At 27.3% G+C, this 26357-nt stretch overlaps 1 protein-coding gene across 1 annotated transcript in view; it reads right to left on the minus strand.

Moving 5' to 3' along the window:
* LOC136981433 (rho guanine nucleotide exchange factor 11-like) overlaps positions 1-26357 on the minus strand; it is a 188423-nt gene that overhangs the window by 35626 nt on the left and 126440 nt on the right. The window contains exons 23-29 of the mRNA XM_067277756.1: positions 23550-23643; positions 22149-22197; positions 9836-9894; positions 6243-6320; positions 1957-2213; positions 1659-1885; positions 891-1016 (exon numbers count right to left, since the gene is read on the minus strand). Coding sequence (XP_067133857.1) covers positions 891-1016; positions 1659-1885; positions 1957-2213; positions 6243-6320; positions 9836-9894; positions 22149-22197; positions 23550-23643 — 890 coding nt within the window. The remainder of the gene's footprint in view (positions 1-890; positions 1017-1658; positions 1886-1956; positions 2214-6242; positions 6321-9835; positions 9895-22148; positions 22198-23549; positions 23644-26357) is intronic.

Consider the following 26357-nt stretch of genomic DNA (forward strand, 5'->3'; position numbering starts at 1 on the left):
AAAAACTGTAAATGCTAATAACAAGTAAAATCATCAGTTAAGTCCAATCCTACTTAAGATACGACACACGAACCCCCTTTATCTTCTCACTCCCTCGACCTTTAACCACCGAAATTTAATAGCATCAATCCCCCTAATACACAAACCTCCTTGCAAAATTTCAGAAATTTATGACAAAAAGCACAGGCACAATTAAGCTTCAACGAGGGTGAACAAATTGTGCTCCCAACACATGCAGAAAAAACCCAATTTATTTTTTTGCATTTCTTGATGTTTCGAGGTTCCGAGTCCAAAAATGTAAAATTCTTGAGAGATTATTTTTTGACTGATCGCCATACAGTAGAGCATCAATTATCGAATCAATTGGGACTTGGGTTGTTAAGAAAATCGATTTTTCAGATAACCAATTATGTACGAAAAAATACATTATTAATATAGTATATCCCATGTAATTAGTATATCCCAATAATAGTATATTAATATATCCCATGTTGAAAATTTTCACCGTTGCATGTCGCTTTGCGTTGAATTTTTGTCGATGTTAAGCCTAATGAAAATTTTTATAACAATAATCATGGCTATTGTATTGTTAAAAATTATTTCTTTATTTTGTACAAACAAAATAAATATATTGAAAAATATAAAAACAAACTAATTATACTTTAGAAGTTAATCTAGTATCAAAAATGTTCGATTCAGCACGATACACGTCCCGACAATTGATGCTCTACTGTACTTTCCTCTGTTATATATAACAGAGCTGGGAAAGTAATTACTGATATTAATTATTAACATTCAAAAATAAATAATCAACTAATTAAAATTTACAAAAAGTTTGAATTAAAAAAACTATATTCAATTTGAAATTTTTTCAATAATTATATACTCACAGCTAGGAACTGGCTTAATTTTTGGTCCTTCTTTTGCCTGCTTTTTAAGTTTTCTAATGCAACAGATTGGTTCCGACAAAATTTGGCAGCAGCAGTCATTAAATTTTCTCCTGATTCACCATCAAGCTGTGAAATAATATTTACAAATTTAAAACCTTACACAAACAATACTAAATTCAGTTTTATAATTAAAAGGAAATGATAAAAATAAAATAATAAAGATAAGTAAGGAATTTGTGGATAGTTTAACTAGATACTTTCTACAGTAATTTTAAGCTTCTGAAATTTTTATAAATTATTTATTTACCAACAGATGTAAATTTAGAATATAATAACAAAACTTAAGTTAACATAATTATTCCACAAAACTTAAGTTAACATAATTATTCCATTATCATAATTTCTAATTATTAAACATCTTATGAAATAACATCTAATCAGATATTTTTGCATTATCTATTTAGAGCAAAAACAGAAAAAAATTTAATTAAAAACTGAATCATAATAGTTATAGATTCAAAGTCTTTGTCTATTATCATAAAGTTTCTTGTCTAATAAGAGTTAGGAACTAAGGTTGCTTTGAATATTGAAATATTGCTGATTATTTAAGTTTCAACATAAGCACATACAGTTTCATTCATTCAATACGAATGATAAAATTTATTTAATGGCCTGAGTATGTAATATTAATTAATATGTAAAGATAATAAATATACAATCATCAAAGAAATTTAACAGGAAAAATAACGAAATTAATTTGTATCATACCATATTTAGCATCATTTCGCCCACATCACCAATAATTGGTTCTTCTCGTCTTTTGGCTTTCATTTTATTATTAAATCCACTATGAATTTCTAGCATTTCTTCCAAATTAGGAAATAAGAGTTGTAGTAAGTCAGGAGGAAGTAACTGTTCTTGCTGCAGTGGACGGTAAAAAAGTCGATCAAGAATTTTCAAATTTCTTACGTGAGTTCTTTCAGTGTGAAAAAGTTCTGAAAAATATTTTAACATTAAATATTAATATTATATTAATATTTAATATATTAGTAATAATGATATCTACCATTTATAACATCTTGTCGTTTTTTTTCTTTAGGTTTCATTAAACGTATTACATCCCATTCAATATTATCTTGCCAATTTGGAGGATCTACATCAGCTTCCAAATCAGAATCATTATACTGATCAAGAGAGATAGTTGTAGGAATATGTGGTTGAATAATCCCTGATGTTGGACCTGACCCTGGGAGGGCATCTGCTGGTGTACTTGTTGGTGTTCTATGAACCATTTCTATAGAATTACATGGGCTATCTAGACTTCTGGAAAAATTATGATAAGAGTTATTTGTGCAATTTCTTTTTTATGAACAAAATGAAATAATTAAGAAGGAAAAATAAATATTTTTTGAATATCATAATTATAACTGATTAATCCCTTAAACAACTTTTTAAGGAGTAATTTCACTTAAATATATTTATAGGCTTCTAATTTGTTCAAACATATTAATTTATGCATTAATATACAATAATTGTTGATGATAAACAATAAACAAATGTCTATTTGAATATGGCTAATGTTGAATGCAGGCCTACATATACTTTTGACTCATTAAAGTATATAAATTCTCAAAACTAAATAAAAACACTTTCAATTAATTGGAGAATTTCACAATAAATAATTTCAAAGCTTTTAAGTTTCATCCATAAGGCTGCGACTATGCAGACTTGAGCGAGCGAATTTTCCAAGCGAGTGAGAATATGTGGCGAGAAGAGGCGAGACGTGATAAATATCAAAACCTGTCAGATATGTGTTAGAACCAGGAATTCGCTCTCGCCAACATTATTTCTCGCTTCTCACTTGCGCATGGTTTTCCTTTGCAAAAACTAAATCTCTTGCAACCTCTCGCTCGCTCTAAATTTGCATCTGCATAGTCGCACCCTAATAATCTCAAATATATCTAATTCAAATAAAACTAAATAGTTTTATAACATTTTATAACATAACAAAAAAACACTAATAAAACCCAAATTCCAGTACAGTACATGCATTAAAAAAAATTTAATGTATGTACAAACATTTTCAATAGCTTTGAGCTATAATATTCAGGTTAAGAAAATTGTGTTCAAAAGTTAACCAGAAATTTGAATGTTGATTTTAAATGATGAAAAGATGTCTTCTGATTGGATGTTAAGATAGTGAAGTAGTAAATTATAAAAAGATTTCAAAATAAAGATCTCCAAGCTTCATGGAGAGTATTAGTGTCTTTGTAATTAATGTTTCCATTTTTCTTATAAGCTTTCTATAGCTCCAATATCTCAAGGTGTTTGAGAGATGGAAGTTCTCTTGCTGAATATATAAGTTGGGTCTCATGGACATGCACTTGGATCTGATGCTGGCTGGACAGGAAACCTAAAGCAGTGGTACTGTGGCTTTTATTTATGGAAGTTAGGTGTTCCTTTAATTGTTGGCTTAGCAAATGGGCAACAATAGCACAATATATTCCAATCATTAATTGACCAACAATTGGAATGTATGGAGCCACTTTATTGATAAGAATTACTGTTTATGAGTTTGAACATTTTCAACCTTGCATACAGAGCTAGCAAATATGTTATAAAAGACAGATATACTTCTCCTTGGAAGAAAACTGCATTATTAAAGAGTGGGGACACACTGTAATAAAATTTATCATCACTCAAAACAATTTTCATTTGGGAAACACTATTGATAAGATAACATGATCCCATTAATCAGCCTATACAGTGGCGTAGCTACGGTTCTCCGGGCCCGGTGCAGAACCAGATTTGTGGGCCCCTGAAAAAATTTTTCGGGTCTTTTTCTTGTGATTTTGGGGCCCCATGGGCCTATCGCTTTCCATGTGCCCGGTGCGGACAGCACCTATCACAACCCCCTAGCTACGCCACTGAGCCTATATTTAATCCACCAGAATATTGGTTAATCATTTACAATTTAGTCCATTAAAACTTTTACATGTTAGTTAAAATTTTCACATTCTATCTTTAGTCATGTATTGCTTAAAAAATATGCTTGGTAATTGGTGAAATTAATTTCGCTTGACACAAATTTAGAATTGATTTGATACTAAATAATTTTCTTATATGTTCTAAAATTGAGTTCCTGATGAAGATATTCTGTGAATGTTGAAAATGTTCAAATTATTTTATTAAAATTGTTTTTTCATAAATATAATACTAACAGACTGACTAACCATCTTAAATAGTTATTATTAAATCAATTCAATTCAATTCAGTGACCTCACTTATATACCTCTCATTTAAATGACTCTCTTAGTTATGAGACATTTTTCACTGGTCCTGTCTGAAGATTAGGTGACATAATGTTTAAAATCTCTCTTTTGAATGACTCTCAGTTCTAAACCCCTACAAATGCTTCAGACTAATATATTTATAATATATTAGTCTGAAGCATTTAATATAATTATAATAACAGCATTAATATATTTATAATATTTTTCCTCTCACTTTACCGTTGTGATTGTCAAACACAAGAGCCAAGTGGGGTCACTTTGCTATAGGTCAAATAGATGCCCAGAAAGGTAAGAAAACAGAGAGGATTATCTATTGGATATAATGTCTGTTTTTAGAAAAAGAATGGCTGCTAGCTATATGTTTAGATAAAACAAGTGGTAATGACATAATCCTTTAGTGACCATTATCATGTATGTCCAGACTATTGTCACATTCCCCTAAAGCTGTTGCCAAGCTTCAGGCATAAAGCTAGATATGTATTTGACTAATAACCTTGATATGAATTTTGTATCGAGCCATAATTATGTACAGGCATATTTTCAAAATTTTGACAAATTGACCATCCTTGATACATATTCTATATATGTCAAAGTCACCTTTTGATAACTAATGACATTTCCAAAATCTATGTACTTCTGGTTTCCACCCTATGGAAATTTTAACATAAAAAAAAAGAAAAAAAAAAAATACAGAAATGTACATTGGCCCCATAGCCTGCTTTCACAGCAAAACTTGGATATGCACATTAGTTTCTGGGTAACATAGGGAGCAGTGTTGATAGATTTAGTTTTATTCTTTTAAATTCAAAACACAATGCTTTTTACTGTGGTAATCGATATAATCAATACTAAAAGGAAAATAGTTAATTTTTAAAATTTTTTGTTCAAGTTGGTCAACCTCTTTTTTTCATACAACTCTCTCACTTATACGACTTTTATCATTGATTCCTTTACAGTCATATAACTGAGAGGTTACTGTATTTCTTGTATAACTGTCTATATTTTCTACAATATTCAATTTAATCAATTTATTTTATTCCTATGAATTTTTACATTTTAAAATTGAACATAACTATAATAAATATGAAATATAAATAACTTAATACATATAAATAAGAAATATTTGTATTTAAATATCTAAGAGTTTTATCTGAAAAAATTTTTATACAGGTACATCACTGAATTTCTGGCACCGTTGGTTCCACAATCTTGCTGGATTAATCATTTTGCCCGATCAACTGTGGTCACATATAATCATAATTCATCAATCAACACACCTCTAACCCAATAAAGTCTAAAGTATACCACGAACTGTTAGAAACTTTAATTAAATAAATATTATATGTAAATTATGTTTGACACCACCATTGACACTCTCATCTCTCTTAGAAGTCAAGTTAGGGTTAAATTTAAGCAAAATAAACTAAGAATATCACAAAATTGCAATTTCACCATCATCAGAGTGATGTAAATAATGTAAATAAGTGCACCCTAGACACAATGCCATCTGTGGCCACCCAATAAACTAGTCTCATGGCTGCAGGAATTTTATGTTCCCCCTTGTAATTTTGTCTGGATTAAAGGAGATGCCAGAAATTTGGTGTTGTATCAATGTAACTAATGTAAATACTTTATGAATTTTTAAGGGCAATAGCACCAATAAATAAAAGAATTTTGTTGATAAATTTTTTGGTATATAAAATCGAATGCTGGTATTCCAACTCAGCCAATTTTAGCTACTAGTTAAATTTAGTTACTGTAAAAAAACTAAATTTATATTAAAGACTAAAAATATTTTTGGAAAACTAATATAAAAAAATTATATTATAAACTTATAAAAATGAAAAATCTGAATTATAAAATTGTTTTAAAAAATTTTATAAATTTAGTAGTTAATGAAAAGTATAACTACAGTTTTTATTAATTATATACAATGAGAAATAAGTATATTAAGTATACAGAATTAATAATAAATTTATGTTCTGTTAATGAGTAAAAGAATAATTTATATTACATTGAATAATGTAAATAGATAATTTTATAATGTAAGCTTGCTTACCTGGCAGATAAACTGGAATTTGAAGAACTCCCTGAGTAGTTCAAGTTGGATGTAGACTTATCATCAACTTCAACATCACTAAAAATATTTTTAAAATAAATCTTTTAAACTAATTGCATATTACAAAGTTGTTTTATATGTATAAATTTGTTAAACTTAAGTCTATATCAGGCTATATTAAAGCTAATTTTAATTATTAAATATTCAAATTTAGTGTAAAGCAGGGGTTCACAAAGTATATTCTAATACAATATTCTAATGATGGTTTCAAGAGCATAAAAAAGTTTGATTTCAATAATTGCTGGTAAAGGTTTTTTTTTGTTTATCACTAAGAGTAACCAGTTAAAAATAGTTCTTTTAATAATGACCTGTTGCAATTGAAATTATGCTTTTACAAACAATACAAGTCAGAGTCACATAAATCAAATCCAAGTTTAATAATTATGACTTTATTCTAATTTTTTACTGAAATTATTTTAATAAATATTATTATTTAAAAATTATTTTTCATTTGAAAAATTCAAAATCAATTTCATCAATCTTTGTTTCAATGACATTGCTTATGCACATTTATTTAAAATGGAATTATTTTTCAAATGATTTTATTCTATCATTTTTTAAATGTTCTATGTTATTCAAAAAAATGCTAAGGTAAATTTTGTATTCTAATAAAGGGTTCCAATTTAAGTAGTTTGTATTTTATAGTGATATAAATAAAAAATGAACTAAAATATCATAAGCATGACATCTTCATATGATCAGTTTGTTTTTAAATGACTATTTTAATAAATTAACAAATTTGTAACATTTAATGAGCAATTATTTATTGTGACATTGTCACAATATCAAGCTGAAATTTTTAATCGTATTTTTAATTAATTTAATTTAAAATATATGCTCTCCACCCAAAATTAGTAGTGACTTAGCTCTGTACATCATACTTTTGCTTTAACATTAGAAACATGCCGGTCATCTATCTAACACCTTTCAGGGGAAAATTTTTGAATTGAATTAGCATAGCTTCTGGTTTGCATCAAAGATCTTATATAGTTAATCAGGACCTCCTGCCCCTAAGGTTTCCATATCTTGTCTTGTCTTTCATTTATCTAATTCTGTTCTCAAGATTAAGGAAAGACAGCAGACAGCCAAACAGTGGGAATTTATAGGTCTACAATTTTTTCAAATTGCAGCCTAATTTAATTTCCATCACTTAATGACATCTCTATATTAGGATTGTTTTGTCATGTCACATATTATTAAAAATACAATAAATACTGCCTTTTTACTAAAATTTTATATTTAATTTTAAAATTTTTCATCAGTTTAGGATTTTTCAAATGTTTGTATTATTAATACAAGCATTTGAAAAATTATGTACCCTTATTCAATGCTATCTAGAAGGATATTTACCAGTCCAAATGAATCCAAATTTGACATGATAACATTTCTGAAAATATGGAAAACAATTTTGAAAAAATGTTTTTCCAAAACTCACCATGACACTTTTGGCACTGCAAGCAACAAAAAATAGTATTGCAACAATTTTTGGGTTGTTGTGACACCTAATAACAATTACAATTGTTAAATGCCATTCTTATCTTCCATGATGGCCATCACCTTGCCAAAATACACATTTCTTATAAACTGTTTTATGAAAACAACAGTGATGCTAAAACTGCACTTCAAAATTTTGTCACTGAAAGAATTTATGGTGAAGGCCACTGACTCCTCAAACCTTCAGAAAAACAATCAGTTGAATCAAAAAGAACAGTCATCTGGGAGTTCAACCCTATGAAGGGCACACATCTATCATTTCACAAGTCATTGAATATGTTACCCAGCTGTTGAGTAATGTTGCAGACTCCAATGGTGAACATACAATGTCATGTCAAGCAATGCAGTTTAGTGAATCCTACAACATGTCATAGAACAGGAGGATACCAAGAAAGTTGGCACATTGTTATCATTAATTACTGCAAAAAACTGGATGCACTATTTATAATTAACTCAGAATATACCTAAATCCAGTAAAAATAATTTAATAACTGATCTAATAATTTTCATTTTATTTAAATATCATTATCAAGTTCTTAAGATAGAAAACAACTTCAAATATACAAACCATCAAATGATTTGAATTATATTACATATCACAAGCACAAGGATTGAATATACAAATTGGTTAATATTAACATTAGTTCAGTTATTAAATTTTTTTTTGTTACTGGATTTAGATGTATTTAATTATAACATTGTTATCCATATAAGATCAATGACAACCAACAGTTGCTTGAAGCTGACAAGGAAATATGACTGACTTCTACATTGACCTTCCCAACTAGAATGAAAGTGAATGTTTCATGGAAATCCTGTAGAGCAATGAGGCACATTTTCATCTCAATGGAACAAAGATAACTGTAACTGTCACATTTGGGCCAAGAAAATTCACATGTTTTCCAGTAGTTCCATTGCACTGATCTAAAATTACAAGATGGTGTGGATTCACGAACACACTTTTCCTTGAACCACGCTTCTTTAAAGATTCTAGTCCCAACAAGCCTGGACATGCAACACTTTTGCCATACCCCAATTATAACAGCAACAAAGTCTTAAGTCATCCATTTTCATTCAAGATGAAGTGCCTCCACAAACAGAGTTTCTGCAACAACATTTCACCAATAAACAAAGTAAATAATCACGCATTTCCTATTTTCTTGCAATATCATTCTCTGGATCTTAATTTGTGTGATTTTTGGTTGTAGTGATACTTAAAAATGTTATTTATCAAGGATGTGCTGCAAATTTGGCAGCCTTAAAAAACAGTATAACATTGCATGTGAGAAGCATCACAGAGGATCAATTATAGTCAGCTGTTGAACACACTGTTTATCATCTTCAGGTTTTACACCTCCAAATGAAGCAGTAAAACCTGATGCAGTATCTCCTGCATTGTTAATGTCTCTGTATATTAAGAGTATCTTGTACAAATAAAACATTTGTTGCTTACAGTGCTAAAAGCCCCACAGTGGTGAATTTTATACTAATTATTTTAACAAAATTTCATCATTATCAGATTTGGTTACATTTGGATCACTAAATGTCGCTAAAGATAACATTGAATAGAACTTTAATTATGATCACCTAGTACATAAATTAATAAGAATAAAGGAATTTTAATTAATTTCCCGAATCAAGGAAATTTTTGCTTTTTGTATAATATTGAGAACGATGTCATCAATCTTGAAAGAAGAAAAAAATAATAGATAAATAAGAGAAATCCATCTAATTAGAAAAATTAGCAGATTTATTATATCAAAAATCTAAATAATATCTCTCTTTACTTCTTTTTAATAAAACATGATTACCAAAGTAATACTGTCAAGTAATTTTATTTTAGATGTTCAAGTGAAAAATTCATCTAAAGATTATAAATCATTCAAAAATTCTTATATTTTAACCATTATCTCAAATAGCATTAAGTGTAAAATGAGTTAATAAGTTCATGTTGTTTAAATTTTTCATAACTAATTAGTTTTATATGTTATTTGAATTTTAAGTTCATTTTTAGTTATATAATTTTAATTGCTTTTAACCTTTTTGATCTTGGAATATTAGGATCACTTCTTTTTCTAAATGGTGGTTTGTTTTCTCTCTGTAAAATAAAAAGAAGCATTTATAAAATTTATTAATTATGTAAATTTACAAATAAACATAAACATTACTTTAAAATTAATAGAATGTATTATTTGAATAAAAATCCTAACATTTTGTGTACTAATCTTATTTTAAATTTTATATTTAAAAATTTCTGTTCTTTTTGAAGTATAATGATAATTAAACTATTATTAATAAGAAAACAATAGTATTGATAATTCTATTATTTTCTTCTATAAATAATACTATAATTAATATTTTATAATTAATATAAATAATTCTATAATACTATTATTTTCTTCTGTTTATAAATTAATTTTTTATTTTCTTATATTTTTTTGTAATACAATTGTTTACAATTTTTTTAAACCAGATTAGCATAGTTTAATAAAACATAAACCATAACAGATATGGGAAAAGTTTGTACAGATATTATATTAACTCACAAAACCACAAGCATCTAAGAGATTTAGTGATCTTTAACACGAGTGCCTTTAATAGCTTATACAGCATGTGTTGATTTCTTGCTAAGTGTTTTGCAAAATATCTTGAAGCTATCTGGTATTTCAACTCTGCAATGTTGAAGTAACCTTTTTTGAAAACATCCAACCTTTTCTTTTTTTTTGAAATAGATAAAAAATTTAGATATGAAATCTGGGTAGTAAAGGCTATGCATATCCATTGGCTAGGACACTTGTTTCAGAATTTGCATATATGTAATTCCCAATGTGGTGGGGTGTTCCATCTTGTTGGAAAAAAATCATTTTAGTGGTCATGTGATTGCTTCAAACTTTAATCATAGAAAACCATTTTCCTAGATTGAACAACTGAAGTGCCTTTGACCGGTGTGCTTCTTCTCTCTCTGTAAATCACAAACATTTTCGAACCTTGTTGGGTTCTTCCTCAAACGTAACGATCAAAGGCACTTCAGTTGTTCAATCTAATTTAGTTTCACTCCGGTGTTTTTTTCCTTTATACTTTAACCATTTTCTTACTTATGCAGAGCTCTGTATTATGCTCTGTTCAAAAAATAAATTCTTTAACTACTCTGTCTTATCCCACCTTTGCATATACATACAGGGTGTCCTAAAAAAATATGTACACACTTTAAACAATTATAAAGTCAATGTTTATTAAAATATATTTCATTTTCAAACTGTAATAGAATCTTCAGACATTATTTAATTGTTTTGTCAACATGTTTTCAAACTGACGTCCGTTCTGGTCCAGGCACTGCTGACAATGCAAAGCAATGGAATCGAAATTCACGAAACATTTCGTTTGGTATTTGTGTGCATTCTCATTCAATTACTGCTCTCAATTCAGCAACTATGGCAGGTTTCATAACATAGACTTTGTGTTTTACGTATCCCCATAAAAAGAAGTCTAGTGGTGTGAGGTCTGGTGAATATGGAGGATAGTCTATAAAACCCCTTCATCCAATCTACATGTTTGGCAATATCTCATCAAGGTAGGATCTAACATTGTGATGATAGTGTGGGGGTGCCCCATCTTGCTGAAAATAAAATTCCTCATCTCCAAATGATTCTCTACTGCTTGGCATGACAGACTGTCACAGCAAGTTCAAGTAAACGAGACCAGTTACAGTAGCGTCAAAAAAGATTGGTCCAATTAATCCTCTTGATGATAAGCCACACCACACTGTAACTCCTGGTAAATTAACATGATGTTCCACCTAACTTGCGGATTATCAGATCCCCAGTAGATGCAATTGTGGTGGTTAATTGTACCATTTTTAACAGTTTAGGAAGTTACATTTAATTTGAATGTAACTTCCTAAACTGTGTTTGCACTTCAACTGCATTTTTACACCTCCAGTAGCATTTTAGTATGAATTTCCTTTGTTCAAAGCTTAATCTGACTTCCATTATTAATTCTAATGGGTTTAACATGGAAAGAAAATTAGGCCAATTGAGTTATCAGTTGTTAAAGTGTGTATACATTTTTTTGAGACAGCCTGTACATGTGTGTGTATATATTATATTATATTATATATATATATATACACACACACATCTCTTAAGACAGATATCTAATTAAAAAAAACTGTCATATATTTTAAAATGTCTGGCAAGATTTTAAATAATTTTATAGTCTATATAAAATGTAGAATGCTATTCAAAGTTTAATAATAATAATTCTTAAAACAAGAAAAGAATATTTATACAGGAAGATACATTTAAAAAGTTAATTAAGAAAAATGAATATAAATACTCTTAAAATCCATGAATTTTAGATTAAGTTTAAATTAAAAAAATAATACAGTGGGTGTCTAGTCAGAGAGCATAGTTACAGAGATAGAAATTAGTATGAGAGGTGGATATAATGTTTCAAGCAACAGTTTTATATTTTTTATAGTAGTTAAAAGATGTTCTGTTGAAAGCTGATAACATGAAAAAAATTAAACGACAATAGAAGATATTTGGAAAATGTATCTGTAAGATGTGAAAATAAATTTGTTTTGCAATAATATCTTACAATATCTAAAACTTTAACTTATCAAACACCATGCTAGTGGATATGTCTACAGTGATACAGGGGCGATTTTAAGTTTGCATGTTCTACTTCGGATCACCTTGATATCAGTTCAATATTACTGTTACTTAGCTTAACCTATGTATATTAGACAGATATGAGCTGCCACTGCATAGTTTCAAGTCCCATTCAGGGGTGATCTTTCCTTTCAGAATTTTCTACATTATTTAATTAATTTCTAATAATAGTAATAATTATATTATTATTATTAATTATAAATATTATAACAATAATAAAATGATAATAATATCATTATTATAAGATGGTGGCCTATCTGTCTATCTCTAATCCAAATTCATTTATTTTTAATTAAGTATTCTTATAGTTAGGGTTATATTGTTTATATAATTTGGACTTAGGTAACGTGTAATCATACTGAGGCAAAAACTTAGCTATATTCATCACATTTTAAGAATAAAATATACCGTATTTACTCGAATATAAGATGATCTCACATATAGGATGAGGTGTGACTTTAAAGATCAAAATAAAAAAAATTCAATTTATTAACACAATTCTAATTTTATTTTGTTTAATAATAAATAAAATATCAAATGCAAGTAAATGCACACATTGTCCCGAAAAAATTTACTGATATTTTAAACTTCAAGGAAAAAACTTGTAAAATCGACAACATGATTTGTTCACGTAAAGCTGCACAATCGGAAACCTTTTTTTTGCCAATTCTTAACAGTCAAATCCAATCCACTCTTCGTCGATTATACTTATGAGTTTCTTCAAATTCTGATTTCCAAGTAATCATCTGTTTTCACATGGGAATGAATTAAAACTTATATCAAGCTTCCATGAAATTTTGGAATTCAATTCAAAAGCTTTGCTTTTCCTATTGCTATTCATCTTTACTCCTGACAATACACAGGAACGATTCAAATGACCCAGATAAAATACTTTTGTTTTTAAACACCAGAAGGTGAGAATACAGTAAGAAATACGAATACATAGTTAACAAAAATTATACAGAAATGAAAAGACTCCTTTGTTCATGCATATAGAATGACTTAGGTTTTTGAAGCAGTGAAAAATGGATAAAAACCTCGTCTTATATGCAAGTAAATACGATAATATCAATGATGTAAAACTTTGATAAAATAGAATTTTTAAAACAAATGAAATTCTTACAATCTTTGAAATTACATTTTAAATTTAATTCTCAATTTCTTCTAAATTATTATAAATTTTATACTAAAATTTTACTTTATTACTAAGGCATTTTGCATAATTTTTCATTTATGACATGCTTTTAATATGTTATTTTATAATCTGAAGCTATAGATTTTATATATAGTCATAAAAATAATCTAAATATATTATATGCAAGATTTACATATTTTTTTTATAATTTGCCTGATTAAATTTTTTTAATGAAAAGCTTATTTCTCGTTATTTTTTGTAAAATACAAACAATTTTGTTAAAATTGGCAATGGAATGGAGTTATAGATTCTTAAATGTAACTTATAATATTGGGCTGTACAGAAAGTTTACTAGGTTCATGAAATAAATTTTTGATAAATTGTATAAACTTACAATTATGTCATATTAGAGTAATTAATAATTTATTTGAAAGATAAGAAACAGCATTATTAAAAATATATATTTGTTGTAATTTTGAATTTGAGTTACTGATTTTCTTTTATTTTTTAATAAATAAGTAAAGAATAGAACTTTATCAACCTTGTTTGCATTTTTTGTTTGATCAAGAGAAAATGTTGCAGTAACTGCTAGGAAAATCTGTGCACTTTAAGTGAATATTCTATATCAGAAAATATGGCTCAATATTGGTTTAATGTCAAGAAAAAGAAATGTTAAAGATGAACCTCAGACAAAGACTTTCAACCACTGACAATTACCTGTTGAGAGATGCAGTTGAAAATAACCCTAGAATGACTATAAGAGAGCTTGTAAAAAGTCCTGGAAGTTCCAAAGTCAATAGTTCTTAAAAATTTAAAGAAATTAAGTTTTGTGAATCAATTGGATATTTAGATAATTCATCAGTTAAGCAATAGAAATTTGTTGATAATACACAATGACAACAATTTTATCAAAAAGAGACACCTAGCAACAGCAGATGAAAAAAAGTTACTATAAAACAATGCTGTACAAAAATAAATTTGAAGAAAGATTGGTAACTCCCACTATTCCCAAAACAAATGTTCATCAAAAGAAGATAATGTCTGTCTGATGGGAGTGCCATTAAATTATCCATTCTGAACTAATAGAAGACAATGAACAATAACCTGCAATAAGTATTACTAGAAGATCAACGGTCTAAAAGAAGCAATTGCTCAAAAGTTGCTTGCATTAAGCCACAGATGAGGAATCATATTCCACCAAAACAATGATTGTCTTCTTTAGTGATAAGCATAAATTTTGCTTAAAGAAACTAATCACAAAAGGAATACACCAGAAATTGACTATGCAAACTTTATTATACCAGGAAATGCATTTTGGGTTAGTTTCCTTCAGCAAAATTTATGCTTATAACTAAAAAATCCATCAAGAGAACATGAGTAGCAATTAAACAATGCAGGTCTTCATACAGCAATTGTCTTTTAGAGATTAATTAATGAATTCAAATGGTAAACAAAGGAGTATCCACCAAATTCACCTCAATTTCGCTTATTTCAGCATCTATAACTCTGCAAGGAAAATCTTTCCAGAGATGATGTAAAAAGGTATCTTAAATGAGTTTTTGATGGAGAGTCCAAATTTCCACTATAATGGAATTTTTAAATTATAAGAAAGATGCTTGATAACAGATGCAAATACATCATTAGTTAAAATAAAATCATCGATGAAATACAAAATTTTGAAGATTTTCTTTAGAAACCTAGAAAACTTTCTGGACACCCAATACTTATTATACAAGCAATTGAATGTCTACTTGAGAAGTTATTTCATAATTTAATAAAATTTTTCATTTTACAGTTAGTCATTCTTTGTTTATGCACTATTTTCCAGACATTTATCTATCATCATTAAATAAAATTAATATACTATTAGTAAAAAAAAACAACTTATAGTAAAATGAAATTTATTAATTTTAAAGCAATATCTCCTAAATAATTTAATTATGTATTTTCATGGAATGACCAGTATGCTAGTTAAACTGTGACTAAAATATAAAATTAATCAGATCTAACAAAACTAGTTGTTAATTAAATGTTAAAGGAAACATTCTTTTAGTGCAATAAAATATTATTATTATAATTTGACTGACTTAAAATCAGGAAGAGCATTTACAAGACAACAAAACAATTAATGGCTTATTGACATTTGTTGTAGTAGTAGTCAGTGAGGGGTACACTGACCATCTACCCAGACCTTAAAAATAACACCTTCTTCTCAAATTTCACACAAAGCCTAGTTAATAGGTCTAAGTTGAGATAATTTATAGAAAGTTTCTTAAATTTGATATGTTTATTCTTGCATTTTTGAATGAAATTACAATAAAATAAACATAAGAAAAGCACTTTCAGAATTCCACAAATATTTTACATCATTAGAAAGAAAGACAACAAAATAAAGAAATTAAATATATAATCCTAGTTTTTGATGTAATGCTGACAGTTTCACAATTTTAGAATAAAAACTCCTTTGTTTTTATGTGAAGTAATTCATTTGTATTTTAATGCATTCTCTAAAGAGAGACCTTTAACCTCACTTAAACCAAAATGCTGGTTTTTATCATACGAAAATATCTAATTTCATGGTCTCCCCTACAAACCCCAATATCATACAATCTGAAAAAATACAGAACAATTAATGTACTAGAGATATCAAGCAGTGATAATCATATTAACTATCAATTATTTGTAACTTAAATGACTTTTAATAAAACTTATTCTTTCTCTTTACTATTGATAGGGGAGAACAATTTTGTTACTGAAAGAAATGCAGTTTTTTTTGCAAAAAAGTCAGAAATTAAATACTGTAACCATAATAGAAATCATAGCATTTCAAAGTTGAAATAACTAAAATAATAAATAAAAATTATAGATCTGGTAATTAAAAAAGAAGCTTTTAAAGGTTTAACATTTTTTTTTTTTTTAAAGTGCATCCAGTGAATACAATTGTAATCAGTGAATTACTAATTATATGTAGAATTTGTAGTGGAAGCAAACCATTACACACCTCAACCTATCTATATTTGCTTTTTAAACTTAACTGAATGTAACTTATTTGTTAGTATCAAACAATTAACAAACTAAACTTACTGACAAAAACATCCTCATCTGAAAACGTCAAAAATATGTAAAAATATTGTAATATTGTACTGCAAAATGATACACTAACACAGTGTTTTCACTTATTTAAATATAAACAGGTAATTTCTAATCTCTATTTGATATAATATAAATGAGACAAAAACTAATATCTTTTGATTTTAATTCTTTTAATTAAAATATAAATATTAGTGATAAATACTAGCTAGTACAGGGTATAGCTACATTCATAGCATGTATTGATATGCAAATTATGGTGACAATAGCAACTGCATTTGTCAGATGATGTGACTGAGCTGATATTTCATTCAACATGAAAAGGTAAACCTCAAAACAATGCACCTTCAAATAGAAACTTATTTCAAAAACAATGATTGTATAATTGCTACACAGTGTATATTTGGATAACACTTGGATCATCAATGAAGCGTACCAGATGTTTGCACCATTTTAAGGTGGGTTCGTTCCTTTAGATCCACTGATCTGCCTTTAATTATAAACTAGATCAGAGTGAAAGGACAGTGTGGATATCAGCAATAACTGAAACTGTCCATATTGCAATCACATGGAACCCAAAAAGATCTGCTGTGTGACCAATCATGCCAAGTCTCACAAATTTCAGATTAATCACAGAATCTTGTATAAAAATTGTCCCTTCCATCCTTATTAACCGTAAATTTATAAAATAACTTAATATCCAAGAGATGAATGCATATAAACAGCTTTACACAACTATACATAATCTGCTCTTTCAGAATTTAGAGTTGCCTAGAAGAATACATAATATTCTGCTGCAGTCATTTACCAGGAGTCATATTCAAAACCAGATTGTAAGTGAACAAGTGTTATTACCTATGTGTATTTTACAATATATTATGATGAGGTCGAATCTTGTACTTTTGATAAGTAAATCAGGCATTTCAACCTAATAAAACAGAATTTGAATTGCCATTTGAAACAGGAATATTACATAGAATACTTATTTTAAATTATAAATTCTAAGCACAGAAACATTCTTAACAAATTTATCATTTGAATTTCTTAAATAACAATCATATGAATTTCTTAAATAGCAAGTATGATAGTAGCCATTGTTTACCACTTTAACATTTGTATTCTAATTTAAAAAATTAACATCAAAAGATTGGTTTTTCATCTTATTTATTGTTAATTTGATGTAATGCCATCTTATTCATGATAATCATTGATGTGATATAATTATATACTTATATACTAGCTACGTCCAGTAAGCCTTTAATCTTTTAAAAAACATTTCTAATAGAACCTTTTAACAATTACTTTATATTAAATAAACAGAATAATCAAATACTATAAACTAATATATATACATTATAATTAAAAATTTTAAGTAAAATTTATGATCTACATTAAATAAAGTTCTATAAATTTATTTGTTGAAATTTAATTTACACATTCTAATTTTCCCATGTAAATGAATTTAAAAATTTTCTAATAAATTTTGGCAATAAGTTTTATATCAACTGTCATCAAAATCTGTTCACCTAATCCACATCTATGCATCAACAGAATAATTAATTGCAGTTAGTTAATAAATATTTCATCATAATTTTGGACTAAGTTAAATTAAAGTTAGAAATATTAGTAAGAAATAAATTTTTGAGACATAATTACTTTGAATTTTAAATCTACCAGACTGAAATAGAGAGAGATTCAAAAGTCATTATATATTTTAAGATTAATTTGCATGTTATTATTTATGATTCAATTTCTTCCAATGAAGATGTATTAACATTCTACTACTCTAAACCAGTTTTAACCATTCTTAAAATAATCTGAAATTATATCTTGGTTAACTAACATTTGGGAAATTCCATACAATATTCCACTGATAAAAAGCTTGAAACATCACTATTTAAATAGTTAATTATAGCTCATAAAACAATGTAGAAACTATAAAAATTAAAAGTTATTGGCTAAAAATGTATTTTTTTATTTATTTCAAAATTTAATGATGTATTCACGAGCATTTTGTTTCTTAAATATAATAAATAAAAAGGTAAGCATTGAAATTTAAACAAGTAATTAAATAATTGTGTAAAATATTTTTTTATGTTAGTAATTTCAAAATTCACTCATTAATAAACAATTTATTTAAAAAAAACAATAACATTTAATATTCTACTAAAAATTTAATTTAATAAAAAATCCTTTCAAAAAATAATATAATTATTTAAGAACTATTAAAACAGAAAATATGCCAAATATCACAAAATGTTTAATCTTGGCATTTTTCCAAATAGGGTCAGACTAGAAAAAGTATCAGTAAATATTTAAACAAAAAAATGCATGATTTAACATTATTGTGGGAAATCTAGTTTGTAAGAAATCTGGGAATTACACAGATATTATGTTAGTTTTTTTCTTTAAATATTAATCTTGAATCAAATAAAACTTAAAGAACTTTTAATCTAATTTTTTATGTTCTATTGGATCATCAATTTCATAATACAAATAAATTTACTTCTTTTCAATCATCAATATTGATTATTTGCCATTACAAAATACAAAATTTGTCATTAAAAATTTCATAAATTTATATTAAAATGAAAATCCAAAACTAATCCAATATGAAATGAGTGGGATCTATTGGAATTTCTTGATGTATTATTGATATGATCAATATTATATAAATTATTCATATAAAACTGAACCAAAATTCTAAAATTAAAAATACTGGGAGACTCGATCTTGCTGTGTTTTCTAAACGACAGACATACTGTTTCTTTCCTAGCTATATTAGTCGGACATCCATTACAAGAGCAATCAATTGATATTAGCACTCAGTTCTCAATGCATTTTAAAGAGCACATTCGCCATAACGACAGATCACGTCTTCATGATTACAAAATTTTTAGTCTGAGGTTTCATTTTTTCTTTTAAATTCTATTTCGAAAGGAAAATTAAAAGGAAATAAAGTTTTGTAATATAGATTTCGCTATTTCGTTTAAGTAACTAGAAAATGTTGGTTTAGATATAATAATTAAGATTTTTTTGAGAGTTTCTGCTTAATAAAATTATAAACGTATAAAAACGAATTTTATAACAGTTCATAACCTTTAAATTTACTTCTTTTCCGTTTCCTTCTCATTAAAAGTAAAATTTATTCTACAAAAGTAAATAAAAAACTGTCACTGTAACTAATTTTTTTCAAATATTTAAACGCAAAAATTTTAAACGAATATAATTTTAAAATATTAAAAAAAATAAACCTAAATTGCGCATTAAATTCCACAATAACCGCAGTAAACTATGTTGAAACGTCTTTAAAATATTTATCTGATTACAGACTAAAATAAGACTAACGTTTAAAAATTTGAATTATTCGTATTGGCAACGCAATGAATAAATTTCTATATTTATGAACATAGATAAATTCCATCCTTATTAAAAATATCTATTTATATATCATCACCAAACGAGTTTCTATTGTAACAACGATTTGATACGATAGCTTTGTGCGCCTTAACCCGGAAATCGTTTACGACTCCAATGAATTTTAATCTAAACCGATAAAAGATCTGTTACTTTCAAGAATTAATATATTATAATATGTTAAAAGCATAGTCTAGTAACTATAATTTCAATTTAGTTTAAAAAAAAATCTGTGACGTTTTGTTTGTTAGCCTGGATACCACCCCACTATGTTTGAGGTGTTTATAAAAGGGGTGAAGCTGTGCGAAACGATGTCAAAAGCAGGACAATACTCACACTCAGTAGTAGTATGAATGGGCATGCAGTTGTATGCACGACTATTTCGTTGAATTTTATAATGTTGATCTTCAAATAAACTATAACCCAATACTATAAACATGATTAATTAAGATACTAAAATATATATATAAATAAAAAATCTTTAATATAAACTGTATATTTTATCGAATTGATCATTATTTATGGAATAATACGACTCACCGACTTCATTCCATTTTAAACACGAATATTTTAACTAATAAAAAGCAACGTTATCAGAACTCATAACAAAAATGACGTTGTTCATCGTTAAGAGAAAGCACTAGCTTCCTCCCTCCACCCTCTACTATTTCCGTCAGCAGAATTATAACACTGAATCGGGGGTCATCTTGTCAGTAATCTAAGGTTACCACCGATGAATAAACAATATACATTTCAAAATATTTAACAGATAAAGACCTTCGATTTCTCGGAATATGAGAAAACAGTCAATCAATCCCCGATAATTTCTATTAAAAAATTATAAAAATTACAATGATTTGCGTCACTATCGTCGGACACTTAAAACATACCAGAAGGAAAGCAAAGGAAATATCGAGTTTCGACCCCATTACGGTAAATAAAGCAAATAAAATCCAGATAAACTCACACATACACACATGGTAGAAACGAGGCCATTTTATTCAGCAGTTTAATGAATCAAGTGTCTGTTTTTATATACCGAAGAGGGGGAAAAAAAAGAATAGCAAATAAAAGATAAATCTTCTGATACTTAATCATTCGTTCTCAAATGCTAACAGCCTTAATCAACTATACATATATAACTAAGCCGAATTTATTGAATCCTAAGACTATGTCAATAACTTTCATTAATAATTTAGTTCGGTGCACAAACTTAATCATATCATGTAATGTTGTCCTCATGAGATCAAAAAATAATTAATAATTTCAATCTCGTAGCTATGTTACGCCTATGTATTAAATCTTCAACAAATGAATTAATTACAATAAAAACATTACATAAATTGATATAAAAACTATAAAAAATTCATAAGATTTAATGCAATTTTTAATTATCCGTAATAATTATAATTGTACAGTACGTTCATATCTATTGAAATGACAAAGGATGTAATTTTTCATTCACCTCTAAATCATACTTTAATTAATAATGATATGAAGTATTATATGTAATAAATTATTATTACTACTTATTAATTTTTAAAAATGATTGTCCTGTATAATTAAAATAATTACGTGACTAACAATCAAAATGATTATATAAATTAAGAATGACACGAAGAAAATAAGGAAGAACATCGATAATAATAAAAGTTACATGCTATATTGTATAATACATAACTCGGATTCTAACGCTATTCTTATAACACTGTTAAAACTATCGAAATAGAATTAAATTTTTAATTTTTAAATAATTTCCGGAAAATATTTTTAAAATTTAGTAGATTTTAAACTAAAAAAAATTAACGAAAATTCGTTATAATAATACATTTTAATTATAATTTTGGCACTATATAAAACGAGCAGATTCCATACACAATCATTTCACAATTAGAAAACTCGGTACCAGTCACTATAAAAAGACATCATCCTTGACCTCATGTAGTCAGATGAGGTCGCACGCCAGCAACTTTATTACTTTAAACTTTCGAGTAATTATCGTTTTAAAATGATTAGATATTATAAAAGTAAACTTACCCGTTGTCTGAAACTCTCAGACCGGCCAATGGACGTCGCCTTCTTGGCCCTGAAACGAGGAAACATTGTCACTATACTGCTACATGGCGGGGGAGGTTACACCTGCCCATTTCTGTATGGTAAACACCAAATACACCTGGACTGTATCTATCATCGAGATTTTAACGGTGTGTTAATAAAACTGCAGGAGATTTCTTGTTACTTGTAATTTCCTAACCGTACGATAATCTTATACGCATATATTTGATAAAAACTACGTAACAGTATTTACCGATTTTCGATCGTAACTCTTACTTTATGTCGAATCACGCCTCATTGTACAACACGAACAATAGCTCGAAGAAAGACATGAATAAGTAATCAGGAAGGAAGCTTTTAATATTAAACCGTAAATACTTTTTAAAAGTTTGAGTAATTTGAATGTAACTGCGTATACTTCATTTAACGTATTTACTTGTTATAAATTCCCTAATATATTTAAAATATTAAATAAATAATAATAATAAAAGTTTAATTAATTTTAAGACTGTAAACTAATAAATTTCCTAACTGGTGAACTTAAACGTAAAATTTATTTTTAGCAACGGGTGAGATAAACATACATTAAACTTTAATAAAAACTGAAATAATTTAGCACTTATTACTTATTAATTCTAGTTTAATTCAAAAATAATACGATCTTTTTTAAAATCTGATTTCAGCATATCCACAATGAAAACATAATATCAATGATAATTCCGATGCATAAATGAAACTGAACGAAAACAGTTAACGAATCGTAATTACTGCATTTTTATTAAAAGTGCGGATGAAGTATCAATTTCTTCTCTATACGCGCTAATTTTTTCCAAAGAAACTCTATGTATGAGATTCTAAAATGCCTAATTCAATGGAAAAAACAACACATTCTTACCTATCGATCATGACCTATCTATGGCGAAGGAGTTTATAACATATCGGCAATCCCTCGACAATGCGTCATCCTGCTCTACTCACGCTCTAGTTGCCGGTAATTGATCAACCTCCGCCATCAAGGCAGGACCGGAAGAAGACAAAAAAACACCGAGTATATTGCCGACACTAATTTACAATCATCGGCAAGACTCACATCTGGGAACTTCGTCAATAACTCCCTTCATATGACTCTCTGCTTGAGGTTTTTAAATCTCGGATATGGTTACGTTAAGAAGAATCGTATCGTTAAATAGATGGACAGAAAAATTACAAACAGCACAACGTAGACTAAAAATCACGGCACGAACCGTTTTATAAACTCCCAATTTTTGATGGAATATTCTCCGTAAAGATCGTGAATAAAATTAAAATAAATAATACGGTCTGCTTGGTAACATTTCTAAAATCAATAATAATAATAATATAAAAATTGAAAATTGTACTTACAAGATGTCGACCTCCAGATTGCTTATAGGTGCTGGTGGGGGTGATAAGTCTTCACTCCCCCTTTCTGATCGTCCAGTATTTGTAGCCTTCTCACCTGATGGAGAAAAAGAGAGACAGAATAAAATACACTGTCTATCTGGCTCAGAAGACTGTCAGAAGTGACCTAGTCGATCGATAGGTTACTCGGAGATGGTACATTGTGCAAAGGGGGATAGAAAGCAAGTTGTTTTCCTTAAATCGAATCTGTGTTTTTCACAATTACTGCTTACAAACTATGCAATAACATAATCAATACAAACGTCATAAATTCATTAAATTCGCAAATTACAATTCAAAATTCCAGCACAAGCATATCGATTTAATTGAATTCTGTGAAATTATGATACAATTATGTTAAAGATGAAAAATATATAATCTTTTTTTGTATTTTAATACATAAAATTTTATTAGTTATATACGTAAAATCTCTACGATCAATTGGAAAATTTGAAAGATTTAAAATAATTAAATTTTCATGATACAGTTTGGAAAATTATTGTAATCTTGTCAGAACTACATACTATAATATCCAATTAAGTATAGATTGTTATTGTTATTAAAATAATTATAAAGTTTTTTTTTATTTTCAAAATAAATTTCAATAAGCTTTCACGCATATCATTTTTTTCCATAATTTGAAGTGAAAAATAATTAATTTAGAATCTATAAATATACACTACGACAAATTAATTTTTAAATAATAATTGGAATTATCATCATTACATAAAAATTTAAATAAGAATACGATAAATATTTCAGGATTTAAATAATTATGTACAGCCGTTCCAAAAAGGATTTTACGTTTCTCAAAGAGACGTTAAGAGTGGTACAAAATCTCTTGTATAATCTGGAAACAGCCAATTCAGTTATGTCTAAAATGGACTCTTCCTATCCCGAAATCGGGGAAGGAATAATGTCCAAACCGGAAAGAGTTGCAACGATAAAATTAAATTTTTATAGTAAAGTAGTTAATGTATTATTAACTATATACTTTAACTGTGTTAATCTTGTAAGAGAGGTGTATTCACTTATGGCATTTACTATAAAAACAGTACATAACTTCTATAATTTATAACAAAATCAGCATTATAAGTGTTAAATACAGCTGAGTAATGAAAGGAAATTACATGATTTATTACTTCTATTTTAAGATTTACACAGTTTTGTAAAGTTATAAAATAATTAAAATAAATTAATTATTAGATTATTTCACAATAAATATTCAACAGATTTTGCTTTCATATTTCGTTTTATTATATTTTCTGAATAATAAGCGTTAAGAAGATAAAGTATATAATGAAAACGTGTTAGAAAAAATTCTATACAGAGTAGAGTTCTAATGTAAATAAGGAAACTTATACTGTAATTAATAAACTTATATCTAATTTTAAATTTAAAAAATATCTTTTTTACGATTTTTAATTAAAAAACTTAATAATACGATTAAATAGAAATGTTTATCTCACATACGTAAAAATGAATAAAACTGACGACTTTGACACATAATAAAATCAGGTCTACGTTCATGTCTTTTTGAAACAATGAATCCCAGCAGTACGATAATTACTATATAATTTTATAGCCATTTAAAGATTTTAATACATTGTAATTTGTTTACATATGAAGTGACTAAATACTATTTAGCAATAGCATCATAGAAAACTTAGAGACTTACTAAGAAAATTTTTTAATAATTAAAACTGTTCTTGGAATTTTCATCAAATTCTTATCGAAAAAGATAGAAATATAATAAGTTTATATAAGCTTATCCATTTTTATTTGATCAGCATTAAACTAAAAAATATTCGATGATTAAGATTACTGGATAATAACGTTTTCAAAAAACAGTCTTTTGACAAGTCTATAATTTATCATTAGTGCATTATATCCTTAAATACTTACAATTATTACCCCTGCCTCATTTTAAACATATGTTACAATCTTGTATAAGTAAAACAAATATATATTTATTTATTTATGGTACGGTTTTTTTATATATTTTTAAAAAAAATATGTTATAATATTTTAATAAAAAATAAATTTTCTCTCAATTTGTCATCATTCCTTACATTGTCAATATTTTGGGTTGATATTTCATTATCTTCGATAAAGAATTAGCTTTCTATAATATTTAAAAGATTATTCGTCGTCATAATTTTTAACTCATTTCCTCTTTATTTTTTTCCCATAACTAAAATACTTCTCATTTATAGTTTGATAATTTATATGTAAAAAGTAATCTAATCCTATAAATTTATTGTATGATTATAATAAAACAACGGACATAATAAAATACAGTGCCATTCAAAACTGTTTAATGTTTTCAATTTTAATCAAACTTTCACAAATATTTCAGTAATCACTAATGTCACACTAAACTATTATATTTCATTAAAAAGTCTGAATGTCGCTCTGTCATTTACTAATTCGATATTGGAATTTGGAACATTTTGAATAAATGGGATACAAAGTTATATATTTTATTAGAAAAATTCTGACTATAATTTTATTAAAATCCATAAATACCAATAATATAGCTAATAAACTATCCAATAACCATTTGCCTTAGTACTAATCTGAATTATAGTAATCCGATAATTCCAGGATTTTTCCTTATAGAGAGGCGTTGAATAAATGTTCTACCACCAGAATTTTTTCACATCCTTTGACGTCGCCACACAGTTCTAAAGAGATGATTTTGAAACAGAAAAGAAACAAAAATGTCATGTCCTACAAGAAATGAATGATCGCCGGTCGTTTGTATGATTT

The sequence above is a fragment of the Centruroides vittatus genome, unplaced genomic scaffold, assembly GCF_030686945.1.
Source record: "Centruroides vittatus isolate TY-2023 unplaced genomic scaffold, ASM3068694v2 contig_754, whole genome shotgun sequence".
Classification (NCBI taxonomy): Eukaryota; Metazoa; Arthropoda; class Arachnida; order Scorpiones; family Buthidae; genus Centruroides; species Centruroides vittatus.